General features: G+C 62.8%; 1 protein-coding gene across 6 annotated transcripts in view; it reads left to right on the top strand.

Annotated features, from left to right (window-relative positions):
* Positions 1-20,089, top strand: part of PCGF3 (polycomb group ring finger 3) — a 49,052-nt gene that overhangs the window by 7,537 nt on the left and 21,426 nt on the right. For 4 of the 6 annotated variants that reach the window (XR_007409632.1, XM_025438418.3, XM_025438420.3 and 1 more), the window contains exons 2-6: positions 6,153-6,193; positions 6,442-6,593; positions 10,294-10,411; positions 11,625-11,721; positions 14,328-14,383. Coding sequence is in view for 5 of the 6 variants with exons in the window: in XM_025438418.3 (XP_025294203.1) it covers positions 10,303-10,411; positions 11,625-11,721; positions 14,328-14,383 (262 nt within the window). In the remaining variant the exon portion in view is untranslated. Of the gene's footprint in view, positions 1-6,152; positions 6,194-6,441; positions 6,594-10,293; positions 10,412-11,301; positions 11,460-11,624; positions 11,722-13,216; positions 13,377-14,327; positions 14,384-20,089 lie in introns of those variants that run through there. The other 2 variants (XM_049108098.1, XM_049108099.1) reach the window with 2 other exon arrangements.

Genomic DNA, 20,089 nt, shown 5'->3' with positions numbered 1-20,089 from the left:
TTCCACAGTAAAGTCTCTTTCCTCAGAACTTTGAAAGAATTGATTCTTTTACTGGCAGGATTCACTGTCGCTGATGAAAAGTCTGGTGCTCTCTTCCTGGTCCGTCGTGAACTTCTCTCACAACCCGAGGACGCTCTCTTGTACCCTTGATGTCTTGAGATTCCAGGACCTGGTTAGGCGCGGGTCATTGTCACTCACCGTGCCAGGCACTTGGGCCTTGGCGGTCTGCTACGTCTCCCAGCTGGGGAAATGCTTTGGATTTTTCCAGATCATGAAATACCGCCTACAAACGAGCAGAGAGAAAAATACAACGGACACCTGTGTACTCATTGCCCAGCTTGAAAAATAAAGTAGTAAAGTGTATTTGAAAGCTCCTTCTCTCAGTTTTCTGTTTTTCCTAAAACACCTGTTGTTTGGATGTTGGATCTTTTTAATTTCTTGTCTTTCTCTACTTTTTGAGAAGATTTTCTCAACTTTATCATTTAACCCTTCTATTGAATTTTTAGTACTGCCAGTCACGTGGCTGCGATCGTAGTACAGAGGTGGGTAGTAACAAGCAGGTAAACTCCACACTTAGGGTGATGGGTGTGTGCGTACGCGGCATGTAATTCTAAGGAAGATGGTCTCAGGGTGTTGCTGGGGAGATGATGTTTGAGAAAAGGCTTGCTGGAGGGATATACATGGCAGAGAGGGGCAAGGGCCACGAGGTGGGAGTGTATCTAGAATGTTCTAGAGCCAGCAGGGGCCCACCATGGCCACAGTGGAGTGAGAGAGATGGCTTGGAGACTCTTTGGCCACTGGAATGCCTTGGCTTTCCCTAAGCCTGGGGAGAGGTGCGTCCTCTAGGGCCACCTGCTCAGACCTGCGTTTTCACAGGGGTTCCTGGGAGCTGTGCTGGGTGAGTGTGGCCTGGAGAGCCTGAGCAGCACACTCGGAGTGGGTGTGAGGGGTCGTAGTTGCCCCTTCCCCTCGTACATGGGTGTGAGGGTGTGCGAAGCCGCAGAAGGGACGAGCCTGCGTGGGCGGGAGGCCCAGATGGAGCCTCAGCAGGCCTGCACCTGTGTGGAAATGCCTGGCCTTCCGGGTGGAGCCCAGGTCGTGGTTGTTGGAATGTGGGGTCAGGGAGCGTTGAGCTGGAGGGGCAGGTGTGACTGTGGGGCCGGGGGTGAGTGGGCCGGGTGCCTGGGAGCCGCTCAGTCTGCCTCTGGGGGACGCGTCCAACATGGGTGGGCCTCGGTGCTGCTCAGCCCGTGTGCCTCATCCCGCCCTGGGGGTTGTGTCTGGGGTCCCCCTGGCTCCCGGACACGTGTCACCCTTAATTTAAGTAAAAACGAGGAGACGGCTCACAGTGGATGTGGCCATCAGGGCGCCCCTCAAGGAGTTGCCAGTTACTCAAACACCCAGCGGTGCACAACAGCTGTGGGCGGTGGCCTGTGGCGTCCCCAAGTGGGGACTTCACTGTCCTTTGAGTCATGAACCCTTTTGAGAGTCTAAACTCAAAGCACTTTCATGTTATTTCTTTATTTTTTAAAGACACTTTCACGGCAGCGTGTGGCCACCTAGAACCACGTTTCGAGTTTCCCTCTTTCTCCTGATCTTGACCTGGTGTCAGCGTCCCAGCAAGGAACGTTCGTGACACGCTTCTGTCCATCTTGAGATTGCAACAGTCCTTGGAGCCGGGGCCGTGTGGGCCCTGGCAGGGCCTCCCCTCCCCTCTCCTCCCCGAGCACCTGGCCTGGCCCTCGCCAGCCGCGCTCGCCCGCAGCTACCTGTTGGGTCCCACCCTGTGCCGGGGCTCACGACCTGTGCTGGGCCCGGGGGCGAGCGGGACCAGACGGGGATGGGTTCACCGGGTGCTGGGGGTTAGCGAGGGGCCGGAGGTCAGCCGTCTGCGGACACAGCATGGAGCCGGGCGCTTCCTTACACACCTGCTGCGTGCAGACACGTTCTCCGGGGCGGGGCGGGGGGGGGGCATCACGCGGAGCAGCACGTGTGGACGCGGCTTCACGAGCTGTACACACGGTGCGTCCCGCGTGGCCGCCGGGTCCGTGACGAGCTGCGGTGGGCACGGGGCAGGGGTCACAGCAAGGACGCAGCATCAGCCCTGCTGTGGGGTCGCAGTGCCCTGGGGGGCAGGCGGTAGCCTGACCAGGAGGATGGCATGACCCCGCACGACAGTCCCCGACAGCCGTCTCCCCGTGAGCGGGCCAGCACGCGGCTGCGGGTGCTGCTCAGGGCCCAGGGAGCGGTTCACGCCGCGAGGGGGCATCGGAGCAGGACGAGCGACGGGAGCCGGGCCCCGCGGTCCCACAGACGCAGCACCGCGGCGCGGGCGTCGGCCAATGTCCACGCCTGACCGACTTGTCTCTTTAAAATAGGTGAAGCGTATGTCTCGTCGCGTGTTTTTCAGGAAGGCCATTGAGTGAAGGTTGTGGGATATGTCGGCGGCTTTGTGCCAGTAGATTTTGATGAACGTTTTCCTAGAAAGTTACCACTTCGTGAAACTAATTAAAAAGTAAGTGGAAAGCTTGATTCTTGTAAGACGTGGTTGACAGAAGGAAGCGCGGCCCTGGGGGGCGCTCCCGGTGGGGGCCCGCTGCTGGTGCCCCGTGGCGCCCCGTCTCCGGTTAGGGTGCACGGCGCGCCCCTGGGGCTCAGGCCGCGGCAGCTGTGATGGGCGTGCTGGCGTGGGAGGATGCCCACCCTGGTCATTAGTCCCAAGGGGCCCGCATAGCGCATCGCGCGCGGTCGGAGGAGGCCTTTCTAGGACGACGAGGGTGTGTGTGCACGTGCTGGCAGTGGTCAGGGCTGTACTGCGGGGGAGACGCTGCTGCAGGAGGTCACCTTAGTTGGGGGGCACTCGGGTTATAGGGCATTTTTCTTAGGGTGATTCTTTACTTTCCAAATCATGTTTGATAAATGTGCATACTGCTTCCACTCCACAAACCAGACCCACTGTCTTAGCCTCAGACGGTCACAGAGGGGGCACCCCCACACCGGGACGGGGGGCCAAGGGATGCAAGCCCCGGCGGCCCCGCGTGCAGCCCAGGGGCCCATGAGGACTGCCCGGGGAGGGGGGTGGTCCACGGACGGGCAGGGAGGCTGGGCCTCTTCACACGGGATGCCTGCTGCTGGGCAGGTAACGGCGGAGAGGCAGCCGCCCCGGGCCCCCCAATGGCCCCAGCCCCATTCACAATGCATGCTGGAGCCAGTGTCCAGGAGCCCTGGGGGAGTCCGGTCCGGATGTGGAGGGGTCTCAGTTGGGGCCTCGTCCAGGCGGTGACCGGTGAGCTTGGGGATGGGCTGTGCTGGGACTGCCTCCGTCCCAGATCTTGTTGGCCGTCTGGAGGTGCTGGGGGACAGCAGACCCTCATGGGATCTCACTTGCATTTCCTGGCTTCCTGACGAAGCTGGACGTCTGGAAATGGGCCTGTTTGGACTTTCCCTGTTGTCTGGAGTCGGGTTTGGCCACTGTTTAGCAGATGCTTTATGGGCCCACGTAGTGGACACGTGTGCATCCCGTGGCAGGGACGGGCAGGATGCAGGCGGCGGGCGCAGGGTCTCCCGCAGGTCGTTGGCACAGCAGCCTCGGCAGCCCGGTCTGGACTGTGGTCAGGAGTGGGGGCGTTCTCTCCCGCGGGGAGTCGGGGTGTCGGGGGTTTGCAGTGTGAGCGAGGCTGATGCCAGTAGTCCCCGTGGCCAGTGCTTTCTGACGCTGTGTGGTCATCCTCCTTGCCGAGTCGGGCGGGCCTTGCCCCTGCACTTGATTACGTGGGGGTGAGGACGGGGGACACCCTTTGTGTAAACTAGGAGTTTGTTTTGTTTTGTTTTTCTGATTTCATCACTAGGAATGATGTTTGTTGCAATTTTTTAAAATTGTAAAATGCACCATTAATGGAGGTGCAGTTTACACACAGTAAAGCTCCCTGGAGTTTTCCAGGCCACACCCCAGTCCTGACCCAGAACCCCGCCGGTAGGGGCCCCGGGTGCCCAAATCTGCCTTTTCTACAATTGTGTGTCTGGGAGACGTGGACGCACAGGCCTGCCTGCAGCACAGAGCTCTGTCCTTTGCTGGTCTTGCTGAGAAGAGCCTGCTGTGTAGACGGAACACGTTTGGTTCCTACGGCCCGTCGATGGGCACGTGGGGCTGTGTGAATAAAGCTGCTTTGAGGGCCGCCCGGGGGGCTCAGGGGTGAGCATCTGCCTTCGGCTCAGGGCGTGACCCCGGGGTCCTGGGATCGAGTCCTGCGTCGGGCTTCCTGTGTGGAGCCTACTTCTCCCTCTGCCTGGGTCTCTGCCCCTCTCTGGGTCTCATGAATAAGTAAATAAAATCTTTTTTTAAAAAGCTGCTTTGAACGTTCCGGCATAAACTGTTAAATGGATATTTGTGTGGTGTCTCCCTTACGTTATTTACATGCTTATCTTTAGGGCAGAGGCCGAGGCTGAGACCCTCGCAGGCCGACCGCATACCCCGCGCAGAGCCCCACGCGGGGCTTGACCTCGTGACCCTGAGATCGTGACCTGAGCCAAAGCCACAAGCGGATGCTTAACCGACTCCAGCCCCCGGGGTCCCTGTGTTTCTTTTAAGCAGAGAACTTTTATTAGCTTCTAAATTTGCTAAGATTTTTTAAAAAATCTTGATATGAATGGATAATGAATTTCATCAAACGATTTCTGGCATCTTTGGGAAGATCTTAGCACTTTTCTCATTTGGTCTTGTGTGGAATTACCGTCCCTGTATCGTGGGGATGGCCCCGCAGTGTCCAGCGCGACGTCTCCTCGGATGCTCCGGGCCGGGCAGAGCGGGTGCCGCCCGTGAGCCCAGTCTGACCCCCGCACGTGCGGTCACAGAGTGAGCTGGAAGGCACGTGTCCTCCGGGGGGACCGTGCGGGGCTTGGTCTCGGCTGCGTGAGCACCTGGTGGCCTTGGCCGGGGGGTGAAGGGACAGCACTTTCCCCGCGCCGCTGCGCCCGCACTGCGCTCCTCGCGCTCAGTCCACCTGCCGCGCGGCTTGTGGTTCTCTTTCTGGGAATTTATCAATTTCATTTAAGTTTCCACTTTGTCAGCAGAAAGCTGTCCACAACCCGTAATAGTAGTGTGGCCGTGACCGCTTGCGCGTGGCCTTCCGGGCCGGCCCTGCGCCTCCGGACGGCGTGTGACAGACGAGCGGGTACCCGGCCGGTGCCCTCACTCCCGCCCTTCGGCCTCCGCTGGCGTGTGGCTCTGCTCACTGGGCGGAGACCTCGTGCCGAGGGCCTGTCCCTGCGGATAGGCTGCCGCCGTACGACCCACATAACTGGACAGACGCCGCGGCTGCTCACAGACACGCCCCCGCGGCGGCCGAGCCGGGCCCGTCCCCTGGCCTCTGCGCGCTCCCTTCCTCCGTCCCGCCCTCCCTCTCCTCCTTTTTCTGTAGAACTTGAGTGAGCTTCGAAGATGAGCGAATGAGAAATGCAGTTGTGGAAAGCTTGAAGCGTGCGACACCGTAGATCGGATGCCACACGCAGCCGCTATAGTACTTCCGAGGTCCACCGTCCCGGGGTTGCATGTAACCACTGCTGTCCCAGCACCAGGGTCACGCCGCGTGGGCCGCGTGCGTCCCCAGGCCCGTCCCTGGCGAACGTGCTGCTGGCTCCCCTGGACAGGCGGGTGGGAGGGTCCGTGGACGCTCTGGGGGTCTCAGAATGAGCCCGCACGCGGCCCCGTGTCCTCCAGCCTGACCACCGGGTCCTGGGGGCTCCTGGGTCCCCGACCTCAGCCCCGCTTGGTGCCTGTGCCCGTCTGGCCCCTGGTGGCCCAGAGCCCGGCTTGGAGCCTGCGTGCTCGCCGGGTGGGCTGTGAGGAGGGTGCAGAGCCGGTGTCACGGAATCCAGCTCCTGCGTGTGCTGTTCCCCCAGAGGCCCCAGCCCCCTCCTGGGGCTCTCCGCCTCCAGAGCCTGCACAGGCCTCCATCCTGTCCCCTTGGGCTGCCCCCCGCCTGCCAGCCCTGGGCCTTGGTGACGCCAGCCTGGGCCTGGGATCCACCCACGTCTGTGCTCCGCGCTGGTTCCTCAGTGTCCTTGGTTCTTGGCGCTTTGAGCTGCTGGTGTGCGGGGGCCAGGGGCTCCGTGTGGACAGCGTGTGGGTGACGCCTGGTGTTGTGTCTCCACAGGCTTCAAAATGTAGCAGAGGGCTCCCGGCTGCCATGGACAGGTAAGCGCAGCTTCGGAGCGTGGGGACGGCTGGCGGCCTCCTTGGGGAGTACTCCGTGGGACGCAGCCTCGGAGAACGTGGCTCCCGTAAACGTCCCACGGCTACTTAGACGCGTCCGGGTTTTCTCCCGATACTTGTGCTGGACCCTTGTGTCGTGTGCTGTGGGGGACGCTCCAGAGGCTCTAGACGGGACTGTGTGCATCGGGCCTGCGTGGCGGACACAAAGTAACGGGCTGTTTCTGTGCCAGAAAATGGACAGAGAGCGAGGGACAGAAGGGAGGCGCACAGGTGAAGACCCACGGGGCAGAGTGAGGCCGCCGGCAAGGACGCGCAGCATCGGAGCAGCAGCCTGAGCGCCCAATGCGAAGGCCGGAGGAGAGGGCCGCAGACATCTAGAGAGGTGAGGCGCCGCGCCCCCGGCCGCTTGGGGGAGCCCGCTGTGGACACGGCCGCGTGCTCACGGCCACGCTGACCGCGGACGCCCACGGCCTGCCTCCATCCCGCGACAGGGTCCGGGACCCACCAGCCCAGCGTCTCGGGGTTTGCTGGCAGGTGTGGGGTGTGGAGGGTGCACGGCTCTGCTTCTCCGGCTCGTGCCCAGGGCTGCAGAGGGGGCGCCCGGTGTCGGGGACGGTGGCGGTGGCTGGCCGTGGGGCCCTGCGTGGGCAGGGCCAGCGGTCCGGCTGGGGCCTCTCCAGGCTGCGCTCGTGTCCGCAGGTGGGGGCTCCGCAGGCAGATGCTTCCCCTCAGGCTGGCAGGGCCGTCCCCTCTGCCAGACGCTGCCTCCAGCGACCGCCCTCCATCTTCCTGGTCCCCGTGACCTCCCTGGGGGTCACCTCCTCGGGTTTCCCGTCGGTGGGACCGTGTGTGCTCCTTGGTGAGGGTGCCGAGCTCTCAGTGGCCTGACCGGAGGCAGTGTCCAGCGACGTCCACGCAGCGTTCCCACCGGCAGGCCCTGCTCCTGCTGCCTGGGGAGTGGGTTGGGGGAGACGTGTGGAATCCTCCTCAGCGAAGCCTGCGTGGTGACACCCGAGCTGCCCACGGAGGGTGCTGACTGCGGGCACAGTCAGCAGCTGAGGGAAGGACTGGCTCAGGGTGGACGTGTGAACTCCTGTGTCCTGCTGTTGATGATGATCTGATCCGTCCTGTTCCCGAAGCTCCCGTTGTCCCCAGTGTGGGCGGTAGAGCCTTTGAGCCGGGGACGTGGGCAGCGGGTGCGCTTGCTCCCAGCCCTCCCGGCGGACAGAGTCTACGCTCACATGCGCACGCACGTCTGTATCTGTTCAGCCACTTGGCTCGCCAGCAGAGCCCCCGCCGATCCCGGCCCCTCAACGGGGCCACAGACCCTGCGTGGCAGTGTGACCCTGGGCTTTGTTTGGCTTCACCGATTCCTTCTCCGCATCGTCGTGCTTTCGGTCCAGGTGCGACTGAAGCCAGCCCTGTGGGGCTCCCGCCGGGCAGCTCGGCTGGTCGGCGGCGGGGAAGATTTGTGGTTGCTGAGCTCGTTGCCGTGTGCGTGTCGTCTCCTTCGCGGCGGGTACGTCCACAGCGGCTCAGTAGAAGGTTGAGGACGAGAGAACAGTGCTCGCTTGGAGCCAGTGTGGGGCCTCTCGTGGGATTTCCGTGTCGGCAGGCCCCTGATTGCCACTGTTTGCCGAGGATGATGCCAGGAGGTGGTGCTGGGTTCCCCCGAGGGTCAGCACCCCTCGCCGGCCCGGCCCGGGTCCCACGGCCCCATGTGCGGCTGCTTCCTGTGGAGGGAGGACAGCAGGGCTGACGGCGCCCCAGGCGGCGTGGTGGGGGTGGGTGAACAGCCTAGAGCGGCGCTGGGTCGGGACGCGGTCCGTCTGGCCGCCGGCCGATTGCATGTCTGCTTGGCTAGCTGTCGGACCTGATGAGCGTCTGGGCAGGTGACAGGTCACCTCCAGTTTGCCACTCCCCCCAGGCCCTCACCTCCTCAGCCGGCCCCAGAGCCCGGCCAGGCCCCCGTGCTGCTCAGCGCCGTGGCAGGCAGAGCCGGCCCCTGCCCTGGACCCCGACCCCCGACCCCCACCCCCGACCTCACACGGATGGAGGCGGGTCTCAGGTCCTCCAGGTGCTTTGCTGTCTTTTCCCTTTTTCTTGAACGGCACTGGGCACGGGCGTCCTTCGGCGGCCTGGGAGTCGTGCACGCCGTGGCTGCCGGGTGAGGCCAGTCGCCCTCGGTGGTGCCTCGGTCTCTGTCGTATCTACTTCTGCTCTTCGTGCGGAACCCCGATCGTGATGCTCTGAACCCGTTCTCTCGGTACTTACCAGAGCGGCGTCCTGTGTTGCTTTCCTGCTGCTGCTGTAACAAAGGAGCAGACCTAGTGGCGGCTGCAGCCCAGGTGCGTCCCTGACACTTCGGAGAGTCACAGGTCCCCAACACGCGCCCCTGGGCTCAAGTCTAGGCGCCCACAGGGCTCCTTGGGCTCCAGGGGAGAACCGTTCCTCGTCCTCTGTCGTGTCCGGGGCGCCGCACCCTCGGCTCCGTGGCCCGGCTTCAAGCCAGCCTACCGTCCCTCGCCCCCGACCCCGACCCTGCCACTGCCCCTCGAAAGGGCCGTGTGAGGTGATGCATGGGTTCCGGGGTAGCCGTGAGCATCCCCAGGAGCTGCTGTAACTCCCGGCACAGCTCAGGAGCTGCAGTGATACACCTGCCCTCTCGGAGCCCGTGGTCCAGGGGGAGAGACGGGTACAGCGGGGGGAGGAGACCGAGACGGGGACCAGGCTTCAGCACACTGGTGCGCACATGCTTGCACTTGGGGACGCCGTGTGTGTGCAGCGGTGCGGTCCCGTGGGTCAGTGGCAGACGAGTAGGCGGCTGGTGGGCGGGGCACACGTGTGCCCCCGGTCCTGGGGCCGGGCTGTGCTGGGCCAGGAGGCTCCTGAGGTCCTGGGGGGCTGGTTGGCTGTCCCTGCACAGGGTGTGGGACGGGAGGGGGCCTAGAGCCCCTGCGGTAAGCGAGGCTGCTCTCAGCCAGTCCGTGTGGCAGTTTTCCGTGGTTTGCCACCTTAAAGTTGCAGCAATCATGTTCCGAACGTGTCCCGTTATTAAGATAAGTTTCTAGGAACGGAATGGCTTCTGCCCTGTTTGAGTGCGTCTGGCCGGCGGTCCCTCCCTCCCCCGGGGCTTGTAGGACTGAACGTCAACTGTCCTGACCCTTCTTGGAATGACATGTGGCATGACCCGCGAGTATGGACGTGTCCCTGGGCTGCGTGCCCTTGTTTCCGTGTGTCCATACTGAGGCCTTATCCAGGGACCTGGCTTCATGTTCAGGTCGGCCGGGGTCGCTCTCACTGGCATCCCTTGGGGTCCTTTGTCCCGTAGCTTTACAGAGGAGCCCGAGTTCCCACAGTGACCCCTCAGCTACGTCCCAGACCCATCGCGGCCCGCCTGCTCCCCCAGCCTCTCCTCTTGCAGCTGCACCAACGTCCCTGACGCGCCCCCTACCCACTGACCTCAGCTCAGTCCTGAGCAGGAGGGGGTCGAGGAGCCGAGGGGGCGGGCATGCAGCTGGCTGAGGGGACTCGGGGGCACTTTGCAGGGTGCTGCCCGGCGGGGGTTTGGCAGGACAGTCCTGGCCCTATAGGGGAGGCTGATGGCGCGGCACCACGTGCAGGTCGAGCAGAGAGCCTCTGGCCTGCCGCTGGTCCAGGTGGGCAGCAGCCCCCATCCCCTGAGCCTGGGGAGGTGCGTCACCTGACTGCTGCTGGTCCAGGTGGGCAGCAGCCCCCATCCCCTGAGCCTGGGGAGGTGCGTCACCTGACTGCTGCTGGTCCAGGTGGGCAGGTAGCCTGGGGAGGTGCGGTCACCTGATTGCCACGGAGCCCGAACCTGTGATGAAAGGATCAGGGGCGTCCAGCTCCTGCTTTCGGCTCAAGTTGTGATGTCAGGCTCCTGGGGTCGAGCCCGTGTCAGGCTCTGTGCTCGGCATGGAGCCTGCTCCTCCCCCTGCTCCTGCTCGCTCTCTCTCCCTGTTCTCTCTCTCTCCCTCTTTCTAAAAATAAATAAATAAATCTTAAAAAAGCAACACCTGGGAGTATTTCAGATATTAATTAAAAGTGATTTTCTCTTACAGAAGCCAAAGATGTTGACGAGAAAGATTAAGCTCTGGGACATAAACGCCCACATCACCTGCCGCCTGTGCAGCGGGTATCTCATCGACGCGACCACGGTGACCGAGTGTCTGCACACGTGTATGTGGGGAATGTTCTAGAACGTGGTCCTGACGGCCTTGGGGTGTGTGTGTGCACAGATGTGTGTGGGGAATGTTCCAGAAGGTGGTCCTGACAGCCATGGGTGGGTGTCTGCGCAGGTGTGTGTAATGTTCTAGAAGGTCATCCTGATGGCTGTGGGGGGGTGGGTGTCTGCACAGGTGTGTGTGGGGAATGTTCCAGAAGGTGGTCCTGACGGCCATGGGGAGTGTGTCTGTGCATGTGTATGTGGAGAATGCTCTAGAACGTGGCCTTTGACTGCTTCTAGCCTTGTGGTTTCCTGATACTTGGGCTTTCTTTCGTTTTTTTGTTTTTCACCAAAAACTTTTAGTGCAAGCACAAAGCAAGACACAGAAGCAGGAATAAAGATCCTAAATCAGAAAAATTATTTCAAATTACAAATATTATGGGTAATTTCAGGTGAGGTATCGTTTAAGAAAGTTCAATACGGGAAAGGAGTCCTAAGTGTGTTACGACACAATATTCATTTCCCAGGGACAGAAATGCTTATTTTAAAAATTTCCAAAGGAATTTCTTACACCTTCTAAGCAGAGGAACGTGGTTCGGGTCCTCGGGGCACGTACGCCTGTTGGATGGAGGGTGCGCTCGCTCGCAGCGAGGGGTGCGCGGTGGCCGAGGTCGCTGGGAGGAGCCCTTGGGGAGCCAGGGTCTTGCAGCAGAACCAGCGCCTGTAATCCGAGGACTTTGGATCATGTATTTTCCACTTTAGAAAATAAAATCTCGCCAATTTTGGTAGAACTTTTATTTTAAAGGTGATTATAGATTTAGATGGTTATTTTCATTGAATTCTCTCCAATTTTGTTGTACATGGAAAATTTTGTGATTTTTTTTTTTTTTTTTTTTTTTTTAAGACGAACGTGAAAGTTGTGTTAGCTCCTGTGGGGAGGATATTGAGGCGAGACCCTGAAGGGCGTCCTGGTGGCTTCTGGGCTCCTGTGCCCGGAGTGCCTCCACCTCGGCTAGGTTCCTGGGTCCCCTGAGCCCCACACGTCCTGCCTGCCGCCGCGCGGTGAGCAGTGAGCGGCCGCCAGCCTGGGCCTGCTGGCTGGCCAGCGTCCCATCACAGCCGCCGTGCGGGGGTGGCGGGCGCCAGGCGGGGCGTGTGCGGAGCCCGAGCAGGGTCGGCCGCCCCGTCCTGGGCACTTTGTGACGTTGGGTGTGTTTCTGCAAACAGTCTGTCGGAGTTGCCTGGTCAAGTACCTGGAGGAGAACAACACCTGCCCCACGTGTAGGATCGTGATCCACCAGAGCCACCCGCTGCAGTACATCGGGTGAGTGCGTCGGCCCGGGCCCCCGTCAGCCTCAGCCTCAGCCTCGCCCGCGCATCAGGGACTCACCCTGCCCCTGGCTCTGTGGCCGGCCACGTCAGCCTGGCGGGCGCTGTCCCCACGAGTTCGGGGGTGGTTTTTCACGTTGGGTCACTTGGGCACCTGAGGGCCTTCCTGGACTAAGCTGGGCTTCCCTGAGGCAGGCGGCGGCCTCGCTCCCTGGGCTGCTGAGGACCCAGTGCTCCTCGGCCTCGGGCCTCTGGGCCGTCCTGCCACTGCCTTCCGTGGGTTTCGGGGACACTGGGCCCCCTTGGGATGGGCACCGTGCGTGTGGGAGGCGTCAGCAGGTCTGCACGACCGACCCAGGGCTCAGGCTGACATGGGCAGGACGTGCTGGCGGGGCTCGTGTGTGGGGTTTGAAATGCCTTGCGGATCCGGGGGTCATTGTAAAGGAAGCGCAGCGCCCCCCACCCCGTGGGGGCAGCAGAGGTGAGTGTGAAGACGTCTGGAAGGGAGAGCGCGTGTTTCCACCCCTAAGGTTGTGACGCGCGCAGCGTGCACGGAAGAGTTTAAGAATATGGACATCTGGCCGCCGCGCAGCGGAAACCTCCCTGGACCGAGAGGCAGAAGCGAGCAGGCCTTGAAGCCAACCGGCCGTGTCATCGTGGCCAGGGCGTCGGGGTGCCCCGTGGGCTCTCCCCGCCAGCCTGGGTGTCCCCGTGCAGTGAGCCCTCCCTCGTCCCTCAGAGCGGGCTGTTGGCGTGCGAGTCCTCGCGGTGCACGACCTCACCGCTGCGCCCCTGGGTGCCGTGGGCTGCGTCCTTCCCTCGGAGGGTGTGTGCGCTCCTGCCCGGATTCCCAGTGAGCACGGGCCTCGCCCCACACGGCAGCTGGCCGCTGAGGCTTCTGGGAGGCGTCTGTTCCCACCGCACGTCCTTGGTCCGGTGGGCCCTTTGTGGCGGCGTGTGTGCACGTTTCCTGTCCTGGGGTGTGATTTCGTAGAGCACAGGTGCCTCCTGGCGTGAACTGCAGAAGGCGGGTGGTGGTCGGGGCCTCATGCTGGCGGGAAGCTGTGGAGGCACGGGTCCCCGGGTGTCAGGGCCCGGCCCCCGTGCTCTGGGAGGGCTGAGACCCCTCAGCAGGCCAGGGCCCTGGGGTTCCAGGCACAGCCTGCCCTGCTAACTGGGGCGCAGCTCTCCGGACGCGGTGGCCGGGGCCGTCGGCCTCGGCATCTGCGCCTTCTCTGTGCAGTGACCCGCGCGGTGACCAGGCCGGAGAGGTGCCCGGCCCCGAGGCCTGCCATGGGCCCTGGGCTCCGGTCGCCTTCGTGCTGAGCCTGTCCCCTGCTCCTCCCCCCAGAGCGCGGCCCGGAACTCTGGTGGCGCAGGGCGGTCGTGTTTCAGCCGTCCTGGGACCGACTCTGCAGCTGGTCAGAGCCTTGTCCTGACCTCGCGGGGGCCCTTCTGCTCTGATGCGCTCCAGCCGACCACGAGGTTGCCGCACAGGAAGGGCCTTAAGCTTTGCACTGGGGCCGCTGCGGGGGCGTGGAAGCCAGGCGCCTCGGGGCTGCAGGATCCTCGGGGCAGCTCTGCACCTCCTCTGTGCGAGGACTTGTGCCGCGTGGCCTGACGGAGGCCCCACAACAGATCAGAGTTACGGTGTGTGGCCCGTAGGACGGAGTGTGAACGTGGGGGCCATGGGGGCTCCCAGACGGGGCCTGGGTGTGACCGACTCCAGGAAGGAGGCCCTGTCGTGTGCCTGCCTGCTGGCACCCTCCCTGAGGAGAGCGCCCCGAGGCCTCCACCCGGCCCTGTGGTCCTCGGCCAGGCGACGGTCGCCGTCTGTGCAGGACTCTGGGCCTGCGGGGTGGATGCCAGGCGCCGGAGCCTCGTGTGTACTGGGAAGCACGGCTGCCGGTTCACACGTTCCTGCCCGAGTCCTTGAGGTCTCCATTGTTTGTTTTTTTTTGTTTTTTTAGATTTCATTTATTTACTCATCAGAGAGAGAGAGAGAGGCAGAGACAGGCTCCATGCAGGAGCCCGACATGGGACTCGATCCCGGGTCTCCAGGATCACACCCTGGGCTGAAGGCGGCGCTAACCGCTGAGCCATCAGGGCTGCCCTCGAGGTCTCCATTCTCACGGGTGGGGTTTTTAAGTGGACAGTCACGTGACACGTGACAACAGTCACTTGAACGTCTCAGTGATTTCAGTTTACAAATAGCAGCAGAGGAGCGGGAACGGGTGCGAGACACTGTCTCGTGTAGCCATCTCAGGAAACCTTACTGGGTGGGTCGTGAAGACCACGCGGCCTGCCCACCTCGTTCCTCGGAACAGTGCAGGCCGGGAAGTGCTGTGGAGGGGCGGGTGGGGCCGTCCTGCAGGGTCTGGCCTGTGTCCCCACGACCCGCACTGTTCATAGGCCTCTGGAACCTGAATTAAACGATGCGCTAATTGGGGGCACATGGGACCCGCTAGCACACATGTCTGAGGTGCAGACTAGACACAAAACTCAGCCAAATGTCAGATTTGCGACCGTGGAGTTGGGAATGTGCACGGTGTGTGGCAGCGGCCTTGCTAATAACCTTGCCTGTTGTGTTCTCTTCACCAGTCATGACAGGACCATGCAGGACATTGTTTACAAACTGGTTCCGGGCCTTCAGGAAGGTGAGTGTCTGTGGGTGCGGCTCGGCGGCCGAGCGCCTCCGGGGGGCGGGTCCTGGCGGGAGGTCCCCGGGCCGCAGCACCCCTGTCCCGTCCCTCTGTGCTCACGAGCACCCACGGGCGGCCCTGCTGGGTGGCGGCCCCGATGGCGCCTACACAGACTCTAGGCCAGTAGCCAGGGTGTCGGGAAAGCTTAACTGTGTTTAAAGCCGGATGTCACTGAGGGTTAAGTAGAAGCGTGTGTAGTGTGAATATCCCCAAGGTGGAAACGGCCGTTGTCGTTAAGGCTTCCCTGCGGGGTGAACGCAGAGACTGTTGCTGCCCCTCTGTGGGGCGGTGGAGGGCCCAGGCCCCCCGGCGGGCTTGCGGTGCCGACTGGTACAAGTCACGTTCGCTGTCAGGGATGGGCCGCCTTAGGGGTTCACTCGGGCCGTACGTTCCCCTTGTGGTGTTTCAGAGCAGGGTTACCACGCGGGATGCAGCTCGCTGTGTTAGGTCAGCGGAGGGCGTATCCTGTGTCCCGGGAGCTCGCTAGCGTTCCTACTCCTCGCCGTCTCCCCAAGTGCATTTGTCAGGAGAATTTAAGCTCTTGAGAAAGCGTAGATGGGGACAATCATCCTTTGATACCCAAAAGTCTTTTGGTCCTAAGACCAAGAATACATCAAAACGCATACCAGCAACTTAAAAACTGGTTGCAGGGTATTTTCAACACAGAAGTGGGCAGAGCCACGTGCGGAGCCCCATGTGTCGGTGACGCCACGTCCACAGCCCGCAGCTCACGGTCAGTCCCGTTTCATCCACGGCTCCTGCCGTCCCCTATCCCAGGGGACAAGGTTCTTCCTAACACACCAACTTTATAGATCTAGAAAGTTACAGGGACCCCGTGGCCCCACATACCGGATGGTGCCCACGCTCGTGACTGCTGCACGAATGCCACGCGTCTCTAGTTTGCTCTCGTTGGTTTCCGTCGGGGTCCGGGTCAGGTGGGCCCCCGGCCTCCCCTGGCCCCAGTCTGCAGGCCTGGCCAGGTTCTGGCTGGTGTTTTGGCGAGCCCCCCTCCGTGGTTGCTGCATCTGAACCGGGGCAGCCGGCCTGTCGCTCGTGTTGGCCCGGCCACCCCGCAGCAGCAGAGCGCCAGCCAGCGCTTCATTACAGGTGGTAAGACCGTAGCTGCTCCGGCGCCCGGCCCGGCCCAGCAGTGGGTGGACGCGTCCGCAGAGCCACCCATCGCTGCCGGGTCCCTGAGGCCGTGTCACATCGGTGGACAGAGCTGCCCCGGCCTTCCCTGTGCACAGCCTGCCCAGCTGCCTTCCCGGCCCTGCCGGCCACCGTCGGGTGGATGCTGACACATGCAGCTTCCACAGCGCCTACTGGTCCCTGCCCTTTCTGGAGCCCACGCGCTCCCGCCGCTGGCCCCAGGCACCACCCTGGGAGCCTGGCATGGCCCTGCCGTCCGAGCCGGGTGGGCTCTGGGCTCTCTGGTCGACTCCTGCCTCTGGCAGCTCCCCACGGAGTCTGCGTGCCTTCCATGTGTGAGATGCCCCGTGATGTGGCTGCAGTGCAGGTTCTGTTTGTGAGAAACGTGGTGCCCGTATGGGGTGGGGGGGATCCTGCGGCCGAGCAAGCCGCTCTGTGTGGCGGGTGCCTCTGCACCCCCGGGCCAGGGTCTCCGTCCCTGTTTCTCCGACTCGTGGCCACTCGCTGTTCTTCACGAGAACATCTCTGCCTTGAGACCCTTCACAGCACAGCTGTTGTCTTGGTGCAGGCTGTGTGCAGAGGCTCGTCGTCCTGGTTGTGCCCACGGTGCCTCCGCCGCCTGTGCCTGCCGCTGTCCGAGCCCTTGGCGCCGCGCCTCCCCGCGCTGCCCGCAGCTGCTTCCCTGCCAGCGTGGTGCAGAGCTGCTCGCCGGGGCGTGGGCTGTGCCCCGTCCTGACCCTGGCCACGTGGCAGCTCGTAGGTGTCTCGTCCTCGGTTTAGCAGGCGTGGAGGGCTGCGGCGAACACCCCTGTGAACACCTCCGCGGGTGTGGGGGAGTGTGTTTGCCTTCCTCTGGCAGTAGAGCCACGGGTGCTTCCTGTGGCCTCTGTTCCCGGCGGGAGCAGGGGTCGGCCCTGCAGCCCACGTCCGGCTCGCTGCCCCTCTTTACGCGACTTGTGAGCCGAGCGTGTTTACACTTGAAACTGTTGGGAAGAGGTCAACGGCGTGTGATGTGCAGGTGACGCTAGCTGGAATTCCATCGTCCGCGGTGTTGGGGACGGGCGTGGGGACTCCTCCCTGCATCCTTCGCCCCCAAGGCGCCACACGCAGCAGGTACCGGTGGCAGGCTGGACCGGGCGCCCCCTGCCACGCCACACGCTGCGGCTCTCGGAAGTGCGGCTGGGAGCTGCGCCCGGGCAGACCCCGGGGTCGCCACGTGCCCCTCGTGTCGCAGCAGGAAAGGGGGACGGTGCGGGCCCAGATGCGGATGGTTTAGGGAGCGGTCCTACGAGCCTCCAGTGCCACTGGTGCTGACCTGGGGGTGGACACAAGCAACGTTGGGAGGAGCAGAAACCTAACTGGGTGCGTCACCACAGTGGCAGGTCTTCACAGAAATCGGGGTGAAGTTACGGCTTCAATCACAGCCAGTTTCTGGGGGGGCTCAGCTGTCAGCCAAACGAGGAAGCCGCTCGCTGAGGCCTGCCCGTAGCGAGGGAGGCCACGCACCCCGAGACAGCAGCTTGTTCCGGGGCCTCCGGGCACAGCATGGCGGTCGGGGCCGCGAGGCAGGTGGGGCCGCGAGGCAGGCGGTCTCGAGGGGTTTCCAGGGTGTCTCCGGTCTGCTCGGCTGCTGCGGAGCTCGGCGACCCAGGGACAAGTCTCCGAGCTGGCATGCAGAGCACCCGCAGGCGAGGGTGTCTTCAAGGGGGAGAGAGCTCGTGGAGTACAACCTGAAGTCTGTGAGGACGTGACCGCGGCGGTGGCCGGGAAGGTGCCTGGGAGGACGCCGGGCGAGCCGCGGACACGCCGTGAGGACAGACCTGCCCGGGTCACCGGCCGCGGAGCGCTACACGGGGTCCGCCCTTTCCCGGGCGATGTCACCGTCCTTCGGAGGCGGAAGCCGACGGCCCGACCTCCCTCGCACACGGCCCCTTGGGGGCTGAGGTGTGTGGGGTTTGGAGCTAAGGGCACAGGACACTGTTCGGGAGGGAGAGCAGCACCTTCAACGTGGAACCGCGGTCCGTGTCCCGCTCCTGCAAGGCCGAGTCCACATTTCATAGCCCGCTCAGGACTGAGGGGCGCTGCCGTGCTGCGCCGGTTGGGGGACGGGCCGGCGGCCTGGAGCCGGCACAGGAGCACGGCTCCGCAGTCCACGCCGGCGGGCACACCTGCACCGATACCAGCGTTTCTGTGCAAAAGGACGTTTTCAGAAATGAAATATGTAAAGATCCCAGGGATGAACGTGTGAAGGGTGTTGGGAACTGACAATGAGGAACACTGACTTTTAACCCCAGTGAAACAGATACTTGCCCCCAAAAGGAGCCTATTTTCCTTGCCGGTCATCTATATCCTAAAAAATTGCACTTGGTTACGATTACTGTACTTTGAATTTCACGACTTCTGCTCCGGTTCCCCCCAGGGAGCTCCCGAGTCACCGCTGTCCTAACAGGTAAAACGCTGAACAGACTGAGTAGCCACTTCTCTTAGATCACAAGAGGGAAGAGGGGTGGACGCAGGGCAAACGGCTGCCCCAGGATTGGAGAGAATGACAGCAGCTGTGGGGCCGCGGGTCCCCAGGCAGGGACTGCGGGCGGAGGCCTCCCTGGGAACCACTTTGGGCCGGAGACCTGTGCTGTGGCTGTGGGAGGGCCGGCAGCTCCGTGGGGACCGTTCGGAGAGAAGAACCTGCAGGGAGATCCACCTGGGTTGGCCAGGGCCCCAATTGGGCCGCACAGAGGACCCCTCCCATGCTCACAGGGGCAGGACGGGGAGCCACTGTGACGTCGTTGGAGCAGGGTCTGGCCCTGGGAACCTAGGCAGCCCGCGCCCCAGTGGGGAGCCCAGCTGGGAAGCCCTGGGAAGCCGTCGGAGGGAGGCCTCGGCTCAGAGGAGCATGGAGCCCCCCCCCCCGCCCTGCCCACGCCTGAGAAGGCCTGGTCCCAGCCGGTGCACAAGACGATCAGGCTCCCCAGACGGAGGCTTTGAGGGCACAGACCGAGCCCCCGGACCAGACACGCCAGGGTGTCAGACTCCTCAGGCTGCAGTTGGAAACAACGGTGGTGAACGTGCTGAGGCCCTACGGGAGGGCGGGGACCGGGTGCTGGGCAGGGGCCGGGGACTGCAGACCCCACAAAGGAGGCAGAGAGGAACGCTGGCCGTCAGCCTGCGGTAGCAGACACCGAGCCTCCGGGGGGCTGGTCCGGCAGGATTTGGGTGAGGAAGAACCCGAGGGTGGGGCTGGTCAGCAGAAGCCCCGGGGCCGAAACTGGAAGGGGCCACGGACAGGGCGACTCGGAAAGGTCACCGCGCACGGAGCAGGATGCAGACGCCGCGCAGAGCAAGGGCGAGCTGAGGAGCGGGGCCGGGAGGATGTCAGAGGGCCATCCGCGCCCGGGACGCGCAGGAGTGGGGGTGGGACGTGACTGGACTCCTGCCCCAGGGCTGCAGCGGTGAGCAGCCCGGAGGCACTGGGGAACAAGGCGCCGGCCTGTGGAGGGAGGTCGGGGGCTCGCGCTCTGTCGTGCAGAGGAACCTGGACGCACCCTGAGCGTGGAGGAGCAGCCGAGGACGGGGGCAAAGTGAAGCTTTATTTTTATTATTTTTATAAGATCTTATTTATTTATTCCTGAGAGACAGAGAGAGGCAGAGACACAGGCCGAGGGAGAAGCAGGTTCCGTGTGGGGACCTGATGTAGGACTCGATCCCGGGATCCCGGGGTCACGGCCTGAGCTGAAGGCAGGCGCTCAAAGTGACACTGGAGTACGAGTAGGACTGTGCTCGCTGACGTGCCAGTGGCATGTGTGTTGTTTCCTTCTCCCTGCTGCAAACCTGCCGCATCGTAGCTCAGTTGTGCCACTTGGCTCACGCAGCCCTGGTGTCCACTCCTGGTTGACAGGCCGGTGCCCTGAGAGTGATGTTGGGTCGTGGACATCCTCATCTTGGGCCTGATCCTGGTGTCAAGTTGGCCCTGGGCCCTCCGTCCCTCCCGTCCTCTCCGTGCCCTCCATTCCCTCCGTCCCCTCCGTGCCCTCTGTCACTGAGGAGGAGCTGAGGGCCAGGCTGGCGTTCGCATCACTGCCCCGGATTCTCGTAGCACAACTTATGATTTTACCAAAAGGTGAGATCATGCTGCTTAATCTTGCTCGCTATCAGGGGTGCTGCTCCCTCCATGGCAGACATACAGCCTGTGGCGCCTGGCTGGCTCCATCGGTTAAGGGTTCAACTCTTGATTTCAGCTCAGGTCGTGATCTCAGGCTCATGGGATCGAGCCCCGTGTCAGGCTCCGTGTGCAGCATGGAAGCTGCCTGACGTTCTCTCTCTCCCTCTCCCCATACCGCTCCCCTGCTCACGCGTGAGCTCTCTTTCTCTAAAATAAATCTTAAAAAAAAATAAGACCTGTATCTTTTTTTTTTTTTTTTTAAGTAGGCTCCACGCCCAGCACGGAGCCCAGCGTGGGGCTGAACTCAACCCTGAGACCAAGACCTGAGCTGAGGGTGCCTGGGGGGAGCCTGC

Source organism: Canis lupus, chromosome 3 (genome assembly GCF_003254725.2).
Source record: "Canis lupus dingo isolate Sandy chromosome 3, ASM325472v2, whole genome shotgun sequence".
Taxonomy (NCBI): Eukaryota; Metazoa; Chordata; class Mammalia; order Carnivora; family Canidae; genus Canis; species Canis lupus.
This window is presented reverse-complemented; position numbering and strand designations above follow the sequence as displayed.